Source organism: Passer domesticus, chromosome 19 (assembly GCF_036417665.1).
Source record: "Passer domesticus isolate bPasDom1 chromosome 19, bPasDom1.hap1, whole genome shotgun sequence".
In the NCBI taxonomy this organism is placed as follows: domain Eukaryota; kingdom Metazoa; phylum Chordata; class Aves; order Passeriformes; family Passeridae; genus Passer; species Passer domesticus.
This window is the reverse complement of record NC_087492.1, coordinates 555798-577505: the sequence shown is the minus strand read 5'-3', so window position 1 is coordinate 577505 and position 21708 is coordinate 555798. Positions and strand designations below refer to the sequence as shown.

The 21708-nt window shown below is 47.3% G+C and overlaps 2 protein-coding genes across 4 annotated transcripts in view; both read left to right on the top strand.

The window, feature by feature from the left end:
- The window catches only part of NLK (nemo like kinase), a 38082-nt gene extending 20401 nt beyond the window's left edge, over positions 1 to 17681 (top strand). For 2 of the 3 annotated variants that reach the window (XM_064394569.1, XM_064394568.1), the window contains 10 exons: positions 1884 to 2013; positions 3071 to 3126; positions 8140 to 8246; positions 8924 to 9009; positions 9866 to 10075; positions 10392 to 10493; positions 12916 to 13002; positions 14007 to 14205; positions 14754 to 14847; positions 15973 to 17681. In XM_064394569.1, the coding sequence (XP_064250639.1) occupies positions 1884 to 2013; positions 3071 to 3126; positions 8140 to 8246; positions 8924 to 9009; positions 9866 to 10075; positions 10392 to 10493; positions 12916 to 13002; positions 14007 to 14205; positions 14754 to 14847; positions 15973 to 16027 (1126 nt within the window). In that variant the 3' untranslated portion in view covers positions 16028 to 17681. Of the gene's footprint in view, positions 1 to 1883; positions 2014 to 3070; positions 3127 to 8139; positions 8247 to 8923; positions 9010 to 9865; positions 10076 to 10391; positions 10494 to 12915; positions 13003 to 14006; positions 14206 to 14753; positions 14854 to 15972 lie in introns of all 3 variants that reach the window. The other variant, XM_064394570.1, reaches the window with a different exon arrangement.
- A 755-nt stretch (positions 17682 to 18436) lies between these two features.
- Positions 18437 to 21254, top strand: TMEM97 (transmembrane protein 97). Its single transcript, XM_064394265.1, has 3 exons — positions 18437 to 18591; positions 19618 to 19762; positions 20290 to 21254. The coding sequence occupies exons 1-3, from the start codon at positions 18472 to 18474 to the stop codon at positions 20538 to 20540; spliced, it is 516 nt and encodes a 171-aa protein (XP_064250335.1). The 5' UTR covers positions 18437 to 18471; the 3' UTR covers positions 20541 to 21254.
- The last annotated feature ends 454 nt before the right edge of the window (positions 21255 to 21708 follow it).

Sequence of the window (21708 nt, the reverse complement as noted above, 5' to 3'; positions counted from 1 at the left end):
GTAATTCTGTGTGGAGGTATGGCACCATCTGAAGAGTATACATGAGTGTAGGTTACAGTTTTATTAGCTTGATTTTTAGACTAATAAAATTAAAATGTTAGCCCTTTTTATATTTAATTTTCTTAGATAGAAACTATATAAGTAGATGTTTTGCAGTAAAAGTCAGATGTTTGTTTAAAATATGCATTCAAAGCACCCCGTATGGAACATTTAAATAATTTCTGTGGAGTTTGCTTTGACGAGGAGCTGGTTGTGGAGCTGGACACTGAGCAGGGACATCCCCACTGGGGGTGGTGGGAGCTGCTTTGGAGGACTTGTTATCCCTGCTTCATCAGCTCCTGTGCTGGGCAGGGTATGAGACTGTAATATACCCAAACCACCTAGAATTCCCCAGCTGCCTGTGGGCTGCTGTGATTGCTGTCACTGTGCAGGATGGCATGTTCCCTGTGACTAGCCAGAGTGAGCCTTGCTGGCGTGGCAGGGATTTGGAAGCTGATTGCTGTAGATACCTCCTGCCTGCAAATTCAGGCTGTGGGAGAGCTGTGCAAGTCCTGCTGTGTGCCTGTGCTGTTCAGGCTCTGCCTCTGCTGGATCCTGAGCCGTGGCAGCCCCAAGAGTGCCTGATGGCCATAAGAACACCTTGCTGTGCAGGTGCCCTGTGTGGGGCTGTGTGAGCTGGAGCTCTGCTGTTCTCCTGCCCCTTCTCACCACTTCAGGCAGGAGGCAAAAGTCCTGGAGAAAATAGGAAATACATCATGGGTTAAAAGACCTTTTCAGATTGTTTTTAGCTGTGTTTCTCACCACAGAAATAGTGTGAAATTACCTTTCCCAAGTCCCACCTTGCCCCTGGTTTAAAACACAAACGTGCAGGGCTGTTAACAGGTGTCTGCCCGACGTGTTGGGGCTGACTCTGGGCTGGTTGAATGGGTTTGAAATCAGATGTGGTACTTGGGAGTGAGGTAGATGTCTGAACACTCCAGTCAAATCTTTTATTTAGATATTTAAAACATGGACCTGAGGCATAAGAAGCTGCCTTGCATGTCTGCTGTTGAGGAGTCACATGAGAGAGAAAAGCCAGCAATTTTTTAAGGACAAATGTAGTTATCAGGGTGCATAGGTGGATGTGGATTCTTCTGTGGGTTCAAGACTGCACTGAGATTGAAGTTATTTTGGTCATCCCAGTAAAAATATGCATATAGTCTATTCTGTAGTGACATTTGAGAAATTCACCTTAAAAACTGGGATTGGGAATTGAGGCACCATAATCTCCTTGCTCTAGTTTTATGGTTCTCATTATAAAATTCTATTTTCAGAATCCAATTATTTTAAATTAAAATACTTGCCATGTGCAAAGCACCTTATAATTCCTGAGCTACTATACTTGCATTCCATAAGTTGTGTGGGAGAAGGACCAGTATCATACCTATTTTACATTTGTGGAAACCTGGATACCACGTGCTGTTGCTTCTCCAGCTGTGCTTTGGTGATAGACCAATAAATAGTCTTACTTGCCAGTGTTCTGTCAGAATGAGATTATTAGATCTTCTTTGGAGAGGAAGAAGTGAGCAATAGTCCTGATAGAATCCAATCTGGGTAACTAGGAGTGTTTCAGTGAGGTGTTTTGGGAGGTGAAGGAGATGTTTGTCCTGACAGCCACTGTGTGTGTGGCACTGCTGGGCTGGGTGTGTGCTCCATCACAGAATGGTCACATCTGTGTGACACAGGCTCTGCAGGACACTGCTCAGTGCCCTCACATTGGTGCTCTTTTCCTTCACTTTGTTTTGACTCACTGAGCTGAAAGCGATAAGAAACTTTAAAATATTATTTTCTTCTTTAGAAAAACTAACAGGAGTATGTGATGTTCTTTATCTTTTATTCCGTAGGTCAGTAACAGATCCACGAGATGGAAAGAGAGTTGCACTCAAAAAGATGCCCAACGTCTTCCAAAATTTGGTCTCTTGTAAAAGGGTCTTCCGGGAGTTGAAGATGTTGTGTTTTTTTAAGCATGACAATGTAAGTAAATTCAAAGTAATCTTGAAATCTTTGAGAAAACCTAAATGTAAAATGGAGCTCTCTGTAACAGAAGTGTGCTTTGTTACAGAATATCTAAAATGCTTTAAGAGCTCTCTGATTTTAGGGTGATCAGATTTTCTAGAAACTCAGATATTGCTGTTACAAACACTGTAAAAATGAAATTGTCAGGAATCTAAGGATACTCATAATTCCCCCTCCAAAGTGTTTGCACACAGACAGTCAGTACACCTCTGCCCGGCCGTATTTCAGGCTTTAGTAAATGTCAGCTGCACAGAACAGTGTCTTTGGACACTGTTCCCCCTGAGCTGTTCTGTACTCCATGGTCCTGTCCCCTTTGCTGGTCCTCTCCCAAGCCTGCTTTAGGTGAAATCAGTCAGCTTAAGTTAAAATGTTTAAACACTTTTGGGGTGACCCATGAAGTTTGAAGTGCATCTGAAGTTTGGGTGCTTCACCAAATGTCATGAGCCCTGCTAGGATGTATCCAAATGACCACACCAAGGAGTATCTTTCTCTGTAAGGATGGGAATTCTCTGCTGCTACTTTTCTACATTTTTCCTTTTTTCTACCTTTTTTACCTTTTGCTTTTCATACCACTGAGCTGCTTATTCAGAATGGGAACAACTTTGGGGTTTGCAATTCCCATGTGAAAGCAGTGAATCACAAAACTCTGAAAGACTAAAGGCAGAACAAAGTGTAATATCTTCTGCTTTTACATTTCTTTGTTGGAATTACTTCTTTCAAAGATTTTATGTTCATATATATTGTAAAGAAACCACTTTTTATTGGATAGATACATTTGTGCTTTCAAACTACTACTCAAACAGCTGGAAAAAATTTCTTGAGTTAGAAAAGAAAGACACATTGAATGTACAGAATATCTGACATGGTGGGTTATTAAATTTGCATACCTGGTGAGACAGAACATTGGTCTGTCTGTGGAATAGAATAAAATGAAGCCATGTGAGGAATGTGCAATCTGTCATTTTGAAAGGGATTTGTTCTGGAATAGGCCTTGACCTTGTGTGGTGTTTCCTAGGTACTCTCTGCCCTCGACATCCTCCAGCCTCCACACATCGACTATTTTGAAGAAATGTATCCTAAATATAAAAATAGAACATCTAATTGAGGTAGATGTGATTTTCATTCGCTTAGAAGCTGCCAGCGTTTGGTGTAATCTATGCATTGGAACCACAGGAGCCTCCAGCCTGCATGTGGACAGTTTTATTTCCAGAAGTGAACCTGTTGTGGGATGGTGCAGGACTGAGCTGAGCTGATTCCACGTGGGCCAGTGTGTGCAGGGATGTGGGACTGACCAGCAGGCCCTGCTGCTGCTCACGGGGATTCCCCCAGAATATTTTTTTGAAAACTATATCCAGTAATTAATCTCCTCTCAGTTTCTAGTACTTTGAAAGCCTTTGTGGTGGTTTCAGAGAGTTCTGCCTTCACAGGCTTTGAAACCCTGAGTTGTCAGAGAGGTTTCAGTGGCCTGGCAGGGCTGTGCCTTTCCTTGGTCCCTCTGTCCTGGTCCAGCACCCCTTGCCCAGAGCTGTGTCCCACAAATGTCCTGTGTCACTGATGCAGCACAGGTACCACCTCCCTGTGGGGAGCTGTGTTCTAGAAAGGAATTTGAGGGAAGAACTTCATGTGAATGTCATGTTTTGGTTTGGGTTTTTTTTCTTTTTCCTATTCTAACTTGTCTTGGGCTGACTTCTAGTTGTGAAGGAGGGAATTTCTGCTTTCTGGAACACTGAAAAGTGAATCCCTGAGCTGGGAGGGCTCTGACTCTCATGGGAGGAGAAGTTCTTTGCCACTCCTGTGGTTAGACTTGGGCAGGTTGGGTTTCCTTGCTGGTGGGTCTAAGCTGCTTTTTTGTATGACCCACTTTACAATTAATAGGTGGGAAATTGTCATTATTTTTAGGTAACCTGAACTTGTGAAGTATGGTTTGATCTATTTATATAATACCTTGGATTGATTGGTGAAGAAAGTAGGTGTAATCAACGTGGTGATTTTAACCAAAGTACAACACAACTTGCTGGTGGAGAAGCACATTATTTAGTTGAAAATATTGCTGTTCTGTACTGGGGCCTTTTTTTATGCATTTTGGTAAAGCTTTAAAATTCTGCTTTGATATTTCTTTCACGTGAAGAGCATAACAGTAGTCTTCAAAAACTGGATTTTGGTTATGTGCACTAGTTCAATGCCCTCATTTAGAACAAGTCATATGAGTTATAAATCAGATCTAGGTTAAGGATTACTCCTTCCATGTAATTGTACAATCAAGCATATTTAAATGGGATAAGCTTATTTTTATGAGCTTAGCTACTGCCAAGTTTTGAATATAAAACCAAAATGTTAGTTTCCTTCATGGCTAACTGACTTTAAGTCATTCTGAGTTGTGTTCTATTGGGCTGTCTTTTTTATATTATTGTTAATTTCTTGACTGTAGTATTGGCAACAGAAGACTATTGCTCTGTGTAGTCTTCTATGTTTTTTTTTTTTTAAATAATTACAATAAGTGCACTTAGGACCCTTAAATTCCTTAAAAGAATGAGTTAGTAAATGTTTTGATTTATATACCCATTTTTAATTGCATGTGTTTCTGCTTCCTTGAGATTGGTTTGAAGAAGATCAGGTAAAGATGTTCCATATTTGGGGGGTGTAGATGTCAAAACTTCTTTTGTTGGTCCACTGGTAGAGTTCCCAAAGATATCATAGGGTTGTTCCATTTTTACAGTAGGACATACTGAACAGTGATAAAAGTGTGAAGGGCTGGAGTTGGTATTGAGTGATTTCCTTTGTTCTTTCCAAAGAGTTGTAGTGCCCTTTTTGGGGAAAGAAGTGTAATAAAAGGATGACTAAAATGATATGAATGATGTGTTGCACATGAGCTGGTAGAGTTCATCTCAATTATTCAGTGTTTCGTAGGTACCAGCAGGAATTGCAGAGTGTATTTTTTAAAGAGAACTAATTATAAAACCACCTTAACATTTTAATGATAAATTAAAAGATTTCTAAGGAAACCGGTGATGAATAAAGGAATTTTGATCTAGTGAGATTTTTGTTTTAGGATGAAAATTCCTGACAAACACTCAGATTAAGATATAATTTGAATTAATAATGAGGTTTTTGGTTGAAAATCTTTGTGGCCATTTTGAGTCTTACAGGTATTGATGATTTTGCCAATATCACCTAATGCAGAAATGAATGATTGATAGCTCTTTTTTCCAATTACAAAATCTTCCACAGTTGATTGTAATACTGAATTCAGCAGCTGCAGATCCATGGATGTTCTCCTTTAAGAACCATCCAGAGTTTCTGTAGTAACTTCATGAAAACTTTGCCCATTGAAGTGGATATCAGAAGCTGCTGAAAAGTCACCACTTTTCAGGGGTGGGGTCTGGGAAAGGTTTGAATAGCAGTAAAAGCAAAGATGCTCAGTAAAATCACAGAGGGGTGGAAGAGCTGCATTCTGGTGGATTCGGGCAGATCCCTCGTGTCTGTCGGGTGGAGAGGAGCAAGGTGAGAGGGGTGCTGCAGGCAGTGCCAGCCTGCTGTGCCAGCAGCACGTGCTCGTCCTGGGGCAGGGTTTTCCTCTGATCCATCTCGGGGCCGGTTCCTCTGGGCCAGCACCCAGAGCAGCTGGGCAGGGTCACTCCTGAGCCACAGCCCTGGGGTTTCAGGGGTGCAGAGTCCAAGCCGGGATGAGAGTGCCACATCACCGAGGGCCCTTCATCCCTTTCTGACATTTATTTATCTGTCGCTTTATAAAATTCACCAGCTCAGCAGGTCCCAGCCAGCAGAGCAAGTCGAGTTCTTTTGTGCCGCGCATTTGCTTTGATAATTACTCTGAAGCAAATTGGTACATTTGTAGATCTAATTTTATACAGCTACTTAACTAATTACTGCTGTCAGGAGCAATTTCTCTCTGGTAGCAGCTCTGGGTAGCGGCGTGTTCAGCGCCAGCGGCCGCCCCACAGCCAGGGCCTGGCGGTGGCAGTGAGGAGAGGAGACTGAGGGGAGGAAACTGAGGAGAGGAGACTGAGGGAAGGAAAGTGAGGGGAGGAAACTGAGGAGAGGAGACTGAGGAGAGGAGACTGAGGGAAGGAAAGTGAGGGGAGGAAACTGAGGGAGGGAAAGTGAGGGAAGGAAAGTGAGGGGAGGAAACTGAGGAGAGGAGACTGAGGGGAGGAAACTGAGGAGAGGAGACTGAGGGGAGGAAACTGAGGAGAGGAGACTGAGGGGAGGAAACTGAGGAGAGGAGACTGAGGGAAGGAAAGTGAGGGAAGGAAAGTGAGGGGAGGAAACTGAGGAGAGGAGACTGAGGGGAGGAAACTGAGGAAGGGAAAGTGAGGGGAGGAAACTGAGGAGAGGAGACTGAGGAGAGGAGACTGAGGAGGGGAAATTGAGGGAAGGAAACTGAGGGGAGGAAAATGAGGAGAGGAGACTGAGGAAGGGAAACTGAGGGGAGGAAACTGAGGAGAGGAGACTGAGGGGAGGAAAGTGAGGGAAGGAAAGTGAGGGGAGGAAACTGAGGAAGGAGACTGAGGGAAGGAGAACTGAGGGGAGGAAACTGAGGAGAGGAAAATGAGGGGAGGAAACTGAGGGAAGGAAAGTGAGGAGGGGAAATTGAGGAGAGGAGACTGAGGAAAGGAAACTGAGGAGACGAAACTGAGGAGAGGAAACTGAGGAAGGGAAACTGAGGAGAGGAAACTGTGGAAGGCACACTGAGGAAGGAAAACTGAGGAGAGGAGACTGAGGAAAGGAAACTGAGGAAGGCACACTGAGGAAGGCACCCAGTGCGAGGAGGGGCTGCAGTCCCCCAGACTTGGGGCGTCTCTTTGGCTCCGTGTCCCTGCAGTGCTGCTGCAGGCGGGGTCCCAGCAGGAGGAGAGGCCCGTGGGTGACAGCAGAGCCCGCTGCCTCAATTATCCACAGACAATAATCAGATGGCTGCTCTGGGGTTAATGGCACCTCTGAGCCCTGTCAAGGGCTTGATTTAATGCGCCCCAGACCTGCAGTGGTGCAGGTGCCATTTCAGGCCCTCATTTAATTTAAGCTGCTTTAGTTGGCATGGCAACTAGTTGAGACATCTGGGAGACATTATGCTCGGGATTGAGATTTAGGAGGATTTGTGGCGTAGCAAAACAAAAATCTTATCGTAATAAAGTGCAGAGTAATGCTTTCGGGTTTTTAAAAGTATTTTGCATTAAATTGAATGTACAGATTTGTTGCAGGTATAAGGTAAACCGCAAATTTAAAAAGTCTGGTATAAATATTTAAAAGGGTCTTTGCTAAAGGAAAAGAAAAATTAGAGGGCTACAAATTATGGTGCTGCAGGTTGGGTTTTTTCTTTATGAATTTTTTATGAATGCAATTTTAATATTTTTTTCCTCAAAAAGTTAGAGATATTTAATTTATAAAGTGAGTTTTTGTGTGGTGTTCTGTTGGCAGATGAACCCTTTGGCCAAGAGGGATTTGGCCGGAGAGGGTTTGTAGAGCAACAGATGAAAGCAGAGCATTGACTGGGTAGAGATGAAAGAAAATGAGCATTCAATACCTGGCTGTATCAGTTAACATGGGGCAAATGTGTTTCACCTCCTTCAGCCACAAATGTGATAATAGCAGAGACTTCTGTTTCAAATGTGACTGCTGAACACAGCTTTTAAAGCAGTGATGTTTTTAATTAATGCCTGTAGTTCCCCCACTATTTATTGCGATGATTTCTCTGTGTGTTATTGTTGTCCCACAGCCAGGACATTGTCAGGAGGTCTCCATCCTGTGGGCAGCTTTCAGCCTTTTTTACTGCTTTTGAACCCCCTGAGCACACACAGGCCCCTCTGGAGCCACCTCCCCTCAGCCTCACCTGTAATTTGCCTTTCAGTAACTTTGTACAACTACCCTAATGCAAACTCTCGTGGACTAATCTGTTTTCTTTCACAAGCCGTTTTTTATTTTTATTCCTGTAAGAATTTGACCTCTGAAGAGCAGTTCTTCTCTTTAACTCAATAGTTCTGACCTGTAAGAGCTCAAGTAAGTAGGAGTTAGTGAATGTTTCAAGAGATTCTGTGCCTGTTCTGCTTTTCCTTAACCACTGGACTGCAGATATGTTGTCACTGAGTTGATGCAGAGCGACCTCCATAAGATTATTGTCTCTCCTCAGCCTCTCAGCTCGGATCATGTCAAAGTTTTTCTTTACCAGATTTTAAGAGGTAATTTTTCTTCCTAAAAATTTAATGAAAATTATGTAGTAGAGACATTTTTTTCTTTTTCTTAACGTTTATTCTCAAGACATTCTCATCTTGAATAAGCTTCCTGTAGGAACTTCTTTTAATTTCATATTTGAATAAATATGAAATTAAAAGCATGAATTACCGTAGCTTCCAGAGCATGGCACCCCTGCTGCCTTAAAGCATTGTCAGAGAAAGAAAAGTCATGCTTTTAGAATCAAGGGACAAAAAGGACAGTTACACTGAACCAGATGGGTAAAGATGTGTAATTATATCCCCTTCAGGCAAAAATTGTTCCTGAAAAACAGAGCAGTAAGAGGTATCTGAAAATTCCAGTGTGGGGATTAGCAGAGTGTCCATGCTGTAAACAGAGAGATGATGTTTTGCTTTTGATTTGTTGTTTGTTGGATTTTTGGAGGGAGGGAGGTTTATAAAAAGACTGCTAAATTCCTTTTTCTGTGTATTTTATATACTCTAAAGTTTTACCCTGTCATTAAGTGACTGAGTGTGCACTAGTGGCTGGGAGTTACTCATATCAAAACTGAGGCACAAGCAAAGCCTTTGCTGATCAGGAGTTGTCAGACCTTCTGGGAAAATGTTGTCAGCCTTAAACTTCTTCTAAAAGGGGAAAAAAATTTTAATTTCTTTTACTATTTCAGGTCTGAAATATCTACATTCTGCTGGCATTTTACATCGAGACATTAAACCAGGGAACCTACTCGTGAACAGCAACTGTGTCCTTAAGGTGCTGCTTACATTTATTGAAGATGTTCGTGTGTGTATGTTGTTAATTTCTGAACAAAAAACATTCTGTGTGAGCACTTTCCCTGAAAGTCCATGTAAATGGGAAAAAATCCTACAGATTTTTTAAAAAGTAGAAATGAAGCAAACATCTGCCTTTCCCCTTCTCTCCCTGCCTGTCCCCACATCTCTGAAAGCAAGGGACAGTTCCTGAGTATGACTTGGGTGGGATGTCCTGTGCCTGGGAGGGTCCTCAGTGTCCCTGTGCTCCTCAGGGGAAGATGACACCAAATGCCCAAGGCACTTCCATTAACCTTGGATATATGCAATTTTGGAGGGCTGAGGTGTGTTGTACAGCTGTACCAAACACAAAAATTCAGTCTTGTTTACAGGGATTTGCAAAGAATTCTAATTGGCAAAGTTTGGTCTCTTTTCCTTGACCCTTCTGGTTCAAGACATTTTTAACAATTCACCAAGCCCAAATGAGTAGAGCTGAATCTTTAATATTTTGAGACATGTCATGAGCAAATGAAGTTTGTTTGAGTTGAAATACTCCGTACCCAGAGGTTGGGTTTTTTGTAATGCAAAGCTTTTTAATCTTTCAGATTATAAATATTGTAATCCCAATTTAAAATGTACTGTGATTTCAAATCAAATAGTAGGAAGTTTAAATGTCTGTGGAACAAAGCAATGTAATTTCCTCCTATGCCCTCTCCCCTGGTTTATGCAGTTCCAGCAGATTATGTGATCTGTTTAAATGCTGGTTGGGGATCCCCTGCCTCCTTCCCAGAAGGTTGCCTATTTGAGATGCAGAAGGTGTTTTGGTTGTTTTAATTTTTTTATTTACCTTCTCAATTTAGATTTGTGATTTTGGATTGGCCAGGGTGGAAGAGCTAGACGAATCCCGGCACATGACTCAGGAAGTTGTCACTCAGTATTACCGTGCTCCGGAGATCCTGATGGGCAGCCGGCACTACAGCAATGCCATCGACATCTGGTCTGTTGGCTGCATCTTTGCAGAGTTGCTTGGCAGAAGGATATTGTTCCAGGCACAGAGTCCCATCCAGCAGGTATCCAGCCTCACCTCTCCCTGCCAGCCTGCGCCTCCGGGGAGACAGGGAGGGGCTGGAACGTCTTCAGGGGAGGCAGTGGAGCTGGGAAGGGGCTGGAGAATCCCTGAGGGAGCTGGGAAGGGGCTCAGCCTGGAGCAAAGGAGGCTCAGGGGGACCTTGTGGCTCTGCACAGCTCCTGACAGGAGGGGACAGCCGGGGGGCTCGGGCTGTGCTCCCAGGGGCAGGGACAGGATGCTGATCCGTGGCAGCTGGGGAATCTGCTGCTCCCGTGGAGAGCGCTGTGTGTGAGCTGTGTCCTGTGTGCTCTGTGCAGCTGGACCTGATCACAGACCTGCTGGGCACGCCGTCGCTGGAGGCGATGAGGACGGCTTGTGAAGGCGCCAAGGCACACATACTCAGGGGTCCTCATAAACAGGTACTGCCAGGGCTGCTCAGCCACCCAGCCCACCAGGCAGGGCAGCCTTTCACACCCTGACTGATTCCCATGGTGCTTAAAAACACCCGGCTGGGATGCTTGCTCTCAGAGCTGTCTGTGCCTGGGAGCAGGCTGAGTTCAGCACAGGTGGTTGTGGTGCTTGGGTTGGTCTGTGCTGGCTCCACCTGCTGTGGGGACAAGGGGGCTTTTCACTAGTCAGGGGCATTTCTGCCTTCTGCCTTGGGGGGATTGTTGGACTTGGTGACCCAGGTGAAAGTCTCCCTTTCTGAGGCAGCAGTGTTTTGATACCTGCTTTGAATGAAGATGTTAAATTTAAGTGTTAGTACTGGCAAGAGACATAAATTAAAATTGACAGTATAATTCCTGAAACCCTGGAGGGCTGCTGCACTGCCAGGATCAGGAGTGTTAGAGGTGGAATTCATCCACTTCCCAGAGCCACGGGCAGAGCCTCCAGCACCCCAAGCCCAGAGAGTCCCTGCACACCTGAGCTCAGACCTGAGCTGCTCAGGAAGGCCCAACAGGAGACCAAAAGCTGAGATACAGCATTCAACACAACTGGAGTAAAAGTTAGCTTGGAAAAAGACACCAAACCAAAGGAAAAAGGCAGGATGGAGTCATTGTGCTGACTGAGCAATAAAAAGGCAAATGCAATGTAGTGTTAACAGATACAAAGAAATGCTTGTGCAGGCATCTCTAGTGGGATAAGGCTCTGTGGCTCTGCAATAGGGTCATTTTTATGATTGCTAACTAAATTAACAAGATTATTGGCCTGTACTTGCTCCAGTAGTTAAGTTTGCATCATTATTTTCTGCATGTTGAAGTAATTTCTCACGTCTGCTCACTACAATAGTAGTTACCATAGAAATGAGCATTGCATGTATATTCTGCTTTATTATTGACATGTGGGAGTTCTGCCTCCCTGGCACTTTGGATCCACTACATAAAGTTGTCGCTGTTCCATTTCATGACAGGATTTTTTAATTTGAGTGTTAATAACAGGAGGATTTCCTTCAGGTTTTCTATGCCAGTTTTAAGTCAAGTTTACTTTTTTGCTATCATGTGCTAGAAGAGTTGTGACTCCTAAACCCAGTGGGTTTAGGACTCTTATGACCCACAGGATGGTGGGAATCCTAAAATCCATTGAGGTGAAATGGTATAAAAAGTTTCCACTACAGATTTAATGTCCTGTAGCCACAAATTTGTAACAAATACACTCTTAAGAGTTAGTGTGTGTGTGTTGGGGAGAACAATGTTCATTCTCCCTGGAGTGCCACGGGAGCTGGTGTGCTCCCTGCACCTTGGAGACAGGGGATATAGAGCATCCAGGTGATAGCTGATATTTTTGTTTTCAACGTGAAGTAAACTTCATGTTTGAGTGCAAATTCCTGGCTTTTCCTGTTCTGAAATGGAGCTTTTGCTGGTTGTAAGTGGTTAAATGTTACTGGTTTCCTAATTAGACTAGCAGGGAGAGCAGCCCAAGTTAGAAGCGGGCGATTGCTTTGTCACACCGACTATTTTTACTCGCCGTAGGTGAGCGCAGTGGGAGAGAGGGGTGAGGCATTTTGCTGCTCTGTGTAAAAATAGATTAATGCCAGAAGTTTCTGATTAAACCCCCCTACCCCACTGTGTGCTGGCAAATGGGTATTTACATACTCCATGGAGTTTGTCAGTTTGGTATTTAAAAGTCAAGTGAATCGTGTCCCTGGCAGCCGCAGGGTGAGCGAGCTGTCCCTGTCCCTGCTGACCCCCTTCCCAAAGGAAAGGAGTTCATCCCTGGCCTGCTGTGATCCCTCTGCTGTGGGAGAGCAAGCCAGGAGGAGCAGAGTTACCAAACACTGCAGCTTTATATTCCATAGGCTGCCCTGAGAAACCAAGGCTGGGAAGTGCTCAGGGCTCTGTGTGGCACTTCAGGGTTAACCTCCATTGGTGTCACTCTGGAGGTGTAATTCTTATTTATCTCAGCAACCCTGACATCCAGTACAGTCCTTCTGTCACTGTCAGTCAGCTGTGGATTGCCTGGGCAAGGAAAAGCAAAGTCATCCATAATTTGGGAGGGATTGAGATTAAAAAATGAACTGCTGGAAGTGATGGAGTTAATCCAACCCTGGAGCAGCTACAGCTGGGAGTGGTGTCTGTAGAGAAAAATACATAAAGAAAAGCAGATTTTTCCAGGGATTACACCTGAGCTAGGGGGAACAGTGACCAGTTGGACCTTCATTACAGTTGCTGGGTTTTGTAATGGTGATTATTGTCATGCTGGAAAGCGTTAGGTACCACTTGTCCCCTTTAACAAGGAGTTTGTCCTTGCTGACTGTGGAACAGCGCGTGTGGGAGCTGGGTTTTCCTGCTGATGGATCTGACAGGACACTCTGTGCTTCTCTTCCTCCCATTCCCCCTACAGCCATCCCTTCCTGTCCTATATACACTCTCCAGTCAAGCTACACATGAAGCAGTTCATCTCCTTTGCAGGATGTTGGTCTTTGATCCAGTAAGTAGGACTGAAAATCACCTGTAATGCTTCTGGTTTCAACAGTTTTTGTTGTCTGGTGCTTAAATGAGTGTTGTAAGTCAAGGACTGCTGTAGCTGGTTTCCTTCTGCATGGCATTGCAGTACTTTTGGTCCATGAAAAAAGTAAAAATATCACATAATTGGCTGATCAATTCCCCCTGGAATGGGGGTTTCACATTTCAAACCGAGTGGTCCTGGGAAGGAAGCTCTGGCAGTGGGAAGGATGAGGCTGTGCATGACTCATGCTCTTTTCCGAGCTGGGTGTAGGTAGCAGAACATCAGCTACTTTGATGCAGTTCTAATTAGGGACACGGGGGTGTTCCTGGTCTTGCAACACACAAAAAATTCCTCCTGCATCCCCAATCACAGAACAGGATCATTTTTCCACCGAGCATCTGTTTTTCTAATAAAAATGTGCTGCGGTGGAATTTGGATTTCGTTTCTTGAGACTTTGTAGAGAATTGCCACAAGAAAATATGATATTGGAATTGATAATCTTAATTATTTCATTCCCACAGAACCCCCCCAATATTGCTAATGTAAAACAGAGTGACTGCAGTGCAAAGGAGGAGGCTGGGGGTTGATGAAGTATTTAGAAGCTTCCTTGGGAGTGTATTTTTTTAAACCTTAAGATTGCTTTGCTGAACAGAACCATGGAAATGTTAAAGCATAACTTCCATATTAAAAAAAAATTATTATTTTCTGACTCCCTCAACGCTTAGAATGCTGTCTTTCCCAGCTTGTTTTGATTTATAAGAGTCATAATTGTAAGGTTATCTGGAGAAAAAAGCCTTTGGAAGGCACGTTGCTAAAAGCTGTGTGCCCAGCGTGTGCCGGGGTGGCTGGGCGGGAGGTCGGTGCCACCCAGGCTGGTTTGTGAGCCTCAGCTCCCCTCTAGTGGCAGCTCCTCTCACACCAGCCCGGGTTTGTTAAACACAGGATTGATCATGAGGAGTTCCTCACGCCTGCTCTCTTCCCTCCAGTCCAAAAGGATATCTGCTAAGGATGCCTTAGCTCACCCCTACCTGGACGAGGGCCGGTTGCGGTACCACACCTGTATGTGCAAGTGTTGTTTCTCCACTTCGACTGGCAGAGTTTATACCAGTGATTTTGAACCCGTCACTAATCCCAAATTCGATGACACCTTTGAGAAGAACCTCAGTTCTGTTCGGCAGGTTAAAGGTGAGCAGGAGTTGACCTTGCACGTGCAGCTGTCCCTCTGCTCTGCCCTGCAGCAGCGGGGACGTGGGGTGGAGCTGGGATGGAGTTGGGATTTGTGCTCTGGATCCACACAGTGACCCCAGTGCTGGTTTCTTGTAGGTATTTTTCCATACTAGACACTGGAAGTAATTTATTTTCATCAAAAGAACAGAGTTGTCAGTGTTCTGAGATAAGGCAGTGGCACAAGCATGAGCTGACCTGCAGAAGTCTGTGGGTTTCAGACCTCAGCAGTGCCCATCCCTGGTGCCCTGTTCCTCATCCTTGTCCTGAAGGATGGCACTGGGGGAAGAGGAAGTCACTGTGTGGCCTTTTGGGGCTGTGAGGTGTGACCTCCACAGCTGTCCTGGAGCTGAAACTGAGCAGTCAGATTTAGGGAAGCTGGAGCTCTTTTATCCTCCCAAAAATGTACTCTCAATAGGGGAAGTTCTGTTTCCTCCAGTTGACATTGCATTTTATTGAAGCCAGAAGTGTTAATGCTGTGTTGTTTTGTATTTTTCTCCTGTGTACAGAAATAATTCATCAGTTCATTTTGGAACAGCAGAAAGGAAACAGAGTGCCTCTCTGCATCAACCCTCAGTCTGCTGCTTTTAAGAGCTTTATTAGGTAACTGTATGTAATCACATCTGATATTAATTCCCATTTATTAGTTGTGCAGAATTCAGACATCCAGAATGTTTTAGCTTTTCTGTTCCTGAGATAGGAAGGCCCCATAGATAAAACCCTTGCGAACTGTATTTATGAATTCTTCTGGGATTTAAGTAAAACATGCAAAAGTTTCAAGTAACACTTTTGTGCAAAAGGCCAGGAGTCAGACAGAAACAGGAACTGGGAAGGTTGGCGAGTTCAGTTTTGGTTGTGGAGCCGCAGGGCTGGAAGGAGGGGCTGGGGGGTGGGAATGCTCAGGTAGAGGAGTGTTTGCTGTGGTGCTGGGGCTCGGGCTGGGTCGGGGTGGCTGTGTGGGGTGTTCTGCCCCGAGCCCTGCAGTGAGCCTGCAGTGAGCCCTGCAGTGAGCCCTGCAGTGAGCCTGCAGTGAGCCTGCAGTGAGCCTGCAGTGAGCCTGCAGTGAGCCCGCTGTGTGTCCTGGTGTCCCTGCAGTGAGCCCTGCAGTGAGCCCTGCAGCGAGCCCTGCAGCGAGCCCTGCAGCGAGCCCGCTGTGTGTCCTGGTGTCCCTGCAGTGAGCCTGCAGCGAGCCCTGCAGTGAGCCCGCTGTGTGTCCTGGTGTCCCTGCAGCGAGCCCTGCAGTGAGCCCGCTGTGTGTCCTGGTGTCCCTGCAGTGAGCCCTGCAGTGAGCCCTGCAGTGAGCCCTGCAGTGGGCCCTGCAGTGGGCCCTGCAGTGAGCCCTGCAGTGAGCCCTGCAGCGAGCCCTGCAGTGAGCCCGCTGTGTGTCCTGGTGTCCCTGCAGTGAGCCCTGCAGTGAGCCCTGCAGTGGGCCCTGCAGTGGGCCCTGCAGTGAGCCCTGCAGTGAGCCCTGCAGCGAGCCCTGCAGTGAGCCCGCTGTGTGTCCTGGTGTCCCTGCAGTGAGCCCTGCAGTGAGCCCTGCAGTGAGCCCTGCAGTGGGCCCTGCAGTGGGCCCTGCAGTGGGCCCTGCAGTGAGCCCTGCAGTGAGCCCTGCAGCGAGCCCTGCAGCGAGCCCTGCAGTGAGCCTGCAGCGAGCCCTGCAGTGAGCCTGCAGCGAGCCCTGCAGTGAGCCCTGCAGTGAGCCCGCTGTGTGTCCTGGTGTCCCTGCAGCTCCACGGTCGCGCAGCCCTCCGAGATGCCGCCGTCGCCGCTGGTGTGGGAGTGACCGGAGCGCCCTACTACTGAAGATGTAATGTAGCTTTCCACTGGAGCCTGGGATTTGCAATTCTGGAGGTTAATCATGCTTGTACTGTAATTTTACTAATGAAGTTTTAAATTAACAACCACTACTTGTACAATATGAATAATACTTAGAAATGTACTAGACTTTTAATCTTGTAAAGTGGTTGTGCTTTTAGAAGAAAATATTTTACCCAGAGTTGCACGTGTTTTATGAATTCTAGTGCAGCTGTGATGGCTCAGCTCAGAACAAACAGAATTGAACCAAATTCGGGGAGGTTTTTTCTTTTTTTTTTCTCCTTTTTTTTCCTTTATTTTTTATTGAAGTGAGATTGTACAAACAGATAGACATACATTTTGATATTGAGCCATTCCTGAAGATTTTGGGTTTTCTAAAACTAAGGAATACAGAAAACTTGACTGCGACCAATCATGAAGTCCCTTTGGGTGGCCGTGGCCGTGGGAAGTGGCCACGTCCCCTGATGCCCAGCCCTATAAATAGCTTCTCACTAGAGCTGTGATGGTGATGTGTGCTGTTCTAAAATCAAATGTTGTGAGTAGAGAGAATGAGTTTGTGACTAGGAGAGACTAAACTTCTGTTTCCTTACCCAGTATAAATATATATATATATTTAATCTATTTTTATTAGAAGTTTTTCTGCTCTTTCTTACATAAAACCCCCCAGCATGCATCTTCTATGTGTGTAAATAATTCCATTTATGGGCTAATTTCAGAGATCCCTGACATCATTGCTGTATAGAGAGAAACTAGCTTGCACATTTTAGGTCTGTGAAATTTTGTGAGAACTTTTTCCTGCACTGGACAGTTGAGAGAAAAAAATAGAAAAGGACAAAAAAAAGCACATAGGGAATTCTGTTAATTGTGTTTGTGTCTTTAGGCAGAGCCGTGGAAGTCTTGAAATGTCACAGTAGTAAATAACTTTTATTACTTTTTGGCTAATTCTTTTTCTGTTGGAACACTGAATTCTGTGCATATGTATATATGAACACAAATTGAAGGCCTCTACCTCCTGGAGTATACAACTTGGTTTGTTTACCTCCACATGATTTTTTTTTTTTTTAAGTTTAGTGTGGAGACTTGAAACTTGAATGTCCCTTCCAACTTTTGTATTTAAAACAAGACTAGAAAATTGAAGACTGTTTTTCACCTGTACAAAGGAATACTAAAAGGTGGTCTTAAAATTTGAGCCTTGGTCTGGAGAGAAACCATGGTGTTTGTTATGGACAATTAACTGTTAAAGTTATTGTAAGTTATCTGTATTTAGCAGAGTATTTTCAACAAGAGTGATCTGAGCTGGAATTGGAGACTATTAGTAAGTTATGTTTGGAAGTTTTAACTTCAATGAAGTAATTATTTGCTGTGAAAGAGACAAACATTGAATAACTGAACAAAGATGGTGCAATATCTTTGTTTTTTATGAGGCTCCTGAGAATAAAACCAACTGAAGCATTTCAATTCACTTGAGTGAGAAACGTGTTTAATTGTCGAGCCCCAGAAGACACTGGTATGAAAGGTAAAATCTCAGAGGTTGGTCAGTTAATGTGGCACACTTGCTGGTCACTTTGTAAAATGTAGATTTGGAGTACAGTGGTGAAAACATTAAATGTGACATTTGAAAATGCGGTGCTGCAGTCCTTCTTTCCTCTTCCTGCCCGCTCTGCCCCGGCCTGCTTGGCCCTTGTAACCTTCCCTGGCTCCGTGCGGCTCCTGCGGCCGTGCCTGTGACCGGGGAACCGCCGGGAACCACCGGGAACCACGGGGAACCGCCGGGAAGCACGGGGAACCGCCGGGAACCACGGGGACCGGAGCCCTGCGGCGCGGGCCGGGCTCCCGCGGGACGCGGGCAGCGCCTGGAGCTCAGGATCGACGCGTGCGGGGAGGAGACCCCGAGGAGGCCGAGCAGCGGGACCGGGGGGGACAGGAGCCGGGCTGGCGGCACCGCCGGGAAACGGGGAAGGAACGGGGACAGGAGCGGTGAAAGGGGAAAAGAACAGGGAAAGGAAAAGAGCAGGGAAAGGGGCGGGCCCGGGGCAGGGTGTGGCCGGGGGCGGAGCCAGCGCGGGGTGTGGCCGCGGGCGGGGCCAGCGCGGGGTGTGGCCGGGGGCGGAGCCAGCGCGGGGTGTGGCCGGGGGCGGGGCCAGCGCGGGGCGGGGCCGAGGGGCGGAGCCAGCGCGGGGTGTGGCCGGGGGCGGAGCCAGCGCGGGGTGTGGCCGGGGGCGGGGCCAGCGCGGGTTGCGGCCGGGGGCGGAGCCAGCGCGGGGTGTGGCCGGGGGCGGGGCCAGCGCGGGGTGTGGTTGCGGGGCGGAGCCAGCGCGGGGTGTGGCCGGGGGCGGAGCCAGCGCGGGGCGGGGCCGCGGGACGCGGCCGGCGGGGCGGGGCGGGGCGGGCGCGGGGCGGGGCCGGGCGGCGATGGCGGCGGCTCCGCGCTGGCGGGAGCGGCTCTTCGCCCTCTATTTCCTCTCGCACATCCCGATCACGGCGCTCATCGACCTGCAGCCGCTGCTGCCCGCCGGGATCGCGCCGCGGGCCGTGAGTGGGGCCGGGGCCGGGGCCGGGGCGCGTTCCGCGAACGCGTGCGGGGCATCCGCCGGCTTGGCGGGGCCGGGGCGGCCTTGGGCGAATCTCGTGTGTGGAGACACCGGGAGGGGGAGAGGAACTGCAGCGAACGCGTGAGAGAGTCTGGGAGCGAAGCGGAGCTGGTGCCCGCGGGATGAGTCACAGCCGGGCCATTCATTGGGGAGGAGCGGGAACGGGAACGGGAGAGGGAATGGGAATGAAGAGGGAATGGGAATGGGAATGGCAGAGGGAATGGCAGAGGGAATGGGAACGGCAGAGGGAATGGGAACGGCAGAGGGAATGGGAACGGCAGAGGGAATGGAGAGGGAATGGCAGGGGATGCTCCACCCGCGCGTCCCGCGGCTCCGGCGGCGCGGGGCCGGTGCCACGTGCCCTGGACGTGGCTCCTGCGGGCCCGGGCATCCTCCGATCCCGGGTTTCCCTCCACTTCCCGCCAAAAATGCTGCAGGGAATGTTGCCGCCGCAGGAGCAGGCATGCCAAATTCACGAATTTATTCGTAAAAGTCTCTGGTTTGCTGCATTTTGAACAAAATCATAGAAGACAATGAACATCACGAAATCAATTATGTTGTATGGCAGATAATTAGTTCAGCCCTCATCATCAGGGTGTGGTGAGCTGTCACCTCCTGTCTGAGCTTTACAGCTGGTGATTTGGGTTTTGCCATCGGAGCTGCCTGTAGGATTACTGCAGTATAGGAACCATTTCCAATTAATAGTTAACCAGCAGGTCTCAATGCATATCTCTCTGTTCAAAGTCCAACGTAAAGCCGTGCTGGAGTTGACATTTCTGTCAGAAACTATTGCAATGCTGAGCCCAGTCCTGGTGCTGAGCAGTTCCCCTGCAGCAGCCCTGGAAGGAGCCCCAGCCCCGCGCAGCCCCAGGGGCTCACACCCTGCTGGCTTCACCCCACGAGAGCCACGGGCTCTGCCCTGCTCTGGCGGTGCTCAGTGCCTGACCGTTGTTTTGGGTTTTTCCAGCTGACAGACCTGTTGCAGCAGTATGCAGCTGCCTTCAGGGACCCCCTGATGCTGCAGCCCCCTGAGTGGTTCAAGGCGTTCATCTACTGCGAAGCCTTTCTCCAGCTGCCCTTCTTCCCCGTCGCTGCCTACGCCTTCCTGAAAGGTGGGGGGAAACCAGGGTGACTGAGGGCATCTCCGGGGGGCATTTTTGCAGGACAGCTGCTGCTGTGCAGCAGAGAAGGTTTCTGTATCATGGCTAGGGGGTTTGAGGGAGGTACTGAGGAGGGCTGGGCTGCCAGGGCTCACACGAGTGTTCTACCTGAGAAAGCAGCACAGAATCAAGTTAGTCAGAAACAAAACTTTGTAACTACAGGCCCTTGTCAAGTGCAGCTATCTGTGTAACCACCATCAGCATTTGACATCTGGCTAATTTCCAGGGCAGCTAAAGGTCTGGGTCAAGCCTGTGTACTTATTTTGCTACTTTAGACTTTCAGGATCACCCCTTTGTTCTAAATTGCCATTGGGGGGAGAAATTTCCTCGGTTCCTACTATTACTGAGGGTTTTTCTGCTCCCCATTCCATCTGAGTGATGGCTGAGCCTGGCAGAGAGGCAGCAGTCAGTGTCCTGTCACTCGGAATTCTGGTTGTTTCAAAATACTCAAATATTGTTTCCTTTTTGCTTCTGTGCAGGTGGCTGCAGATGGATCAGGACTCCTGCCATTATCTACTCCACCCACGTGGCCACCACTCTGTTTGCCATCCTGGCCCACATCCTGTTCCACGACTTCTCCAGGTCGGAGCACGCGGGCCCTCAGACGCTGCGCGAGCGCCTCGTGCTGCTCTCCATCTACCTGCCCTACCTGCTGATCCCACTGCTGCTCCTGTTCACCATGCTCTGCAACCCCCACTACAAACACGTGGAGAAGAGGAAAAGGAAGTAGCCGGCCCTGGAGGTCGCTCACACCACACCTGGGCTGCATTTGGTGCCGACCCTGCGCTGGCGGAGTCCTCCGGGACAAACGTCTCCCTCCTGTTGGCTGCAGCGGCTCTTCCCAGAGCACTGGCTGCTGCAAGGAAAAATGGAATTGGTTGGAGTGCACAGCCCTGCTTCGACCACACACAGCTCTGGCAGGGGCCTGGGGTCAGGTCTGTGCAAGGCCTCTCTCCCAGGGAAATGTTCTTTTAACCCTTTGATGTGTAACTGTGAGGGGACAGACACACACACTCACTCACACTCTGCAGCTGATACTGTTCTTCCAAGGTCCCTTTTCCCAAGATGACTGTTTGGAAACCACTCAAGTAGGAAATCTGTCTTCCAACCACATATTCTGAAGAATCCCCAGCCCATTACACACAGATTTGCAAAGCTGTTCTTTTGAAGCATTTCAAATCATATCATGATTCTTAACTTCCTTGCCCCTTCCTTTAAAATTTCCACTGCCTTTGCTCTGCTTCATTTTGATTCATTATAAATGTCTGATCAATGATAAATGTGCCAAAATATGGATTCATGAATGCTTAAAGTTACCCTTGACAACCAGGAGTACTGCCCAGAGGATTCTGAAGTACTTCAGGAATTGTAACCAAGGAGCTGGAAATTTCTTTCTTCCCTAAAATCACTTCTGGTATGGAAATAAATAACTAAACGCATTAAACTGCATTCAGTCTTCTTCAGGGAATGGCTGAAGGAACTTACAGTGACCACGAGATGGTGGAGAGTTCCCAGAGTAAATCCATGCATAAGTTACAGCTACAGACAGAAGTCTGTGGTTGGGGTTGGTTTTCATCTGGAGCCTGGTGTGGTGGCCCTGTGAAGCTGCTCAGGCACTGCTGGCACATTTCATTCACTGTGTAAAGCTGAAGCCTTCCCCAGGCTTTGGAAAGGGCAGCATTTGCATCCTGAAGTGCTGTAGACATACACAAAATGCATCTATTTGCACTTCCAACACGAGGCTAGAGTCACACTTGTGTTTGTAGTTTACAGTTTGTGCACTGCTCGTGTCACTGACACTTGGAATGGTTTCCCTCATCAGTCTGGTGTTTCCATCCTCATAATGCTCATAAAAGGATTCAGCTCATATTAACACAGTCCTGAATGGACATTCCTCA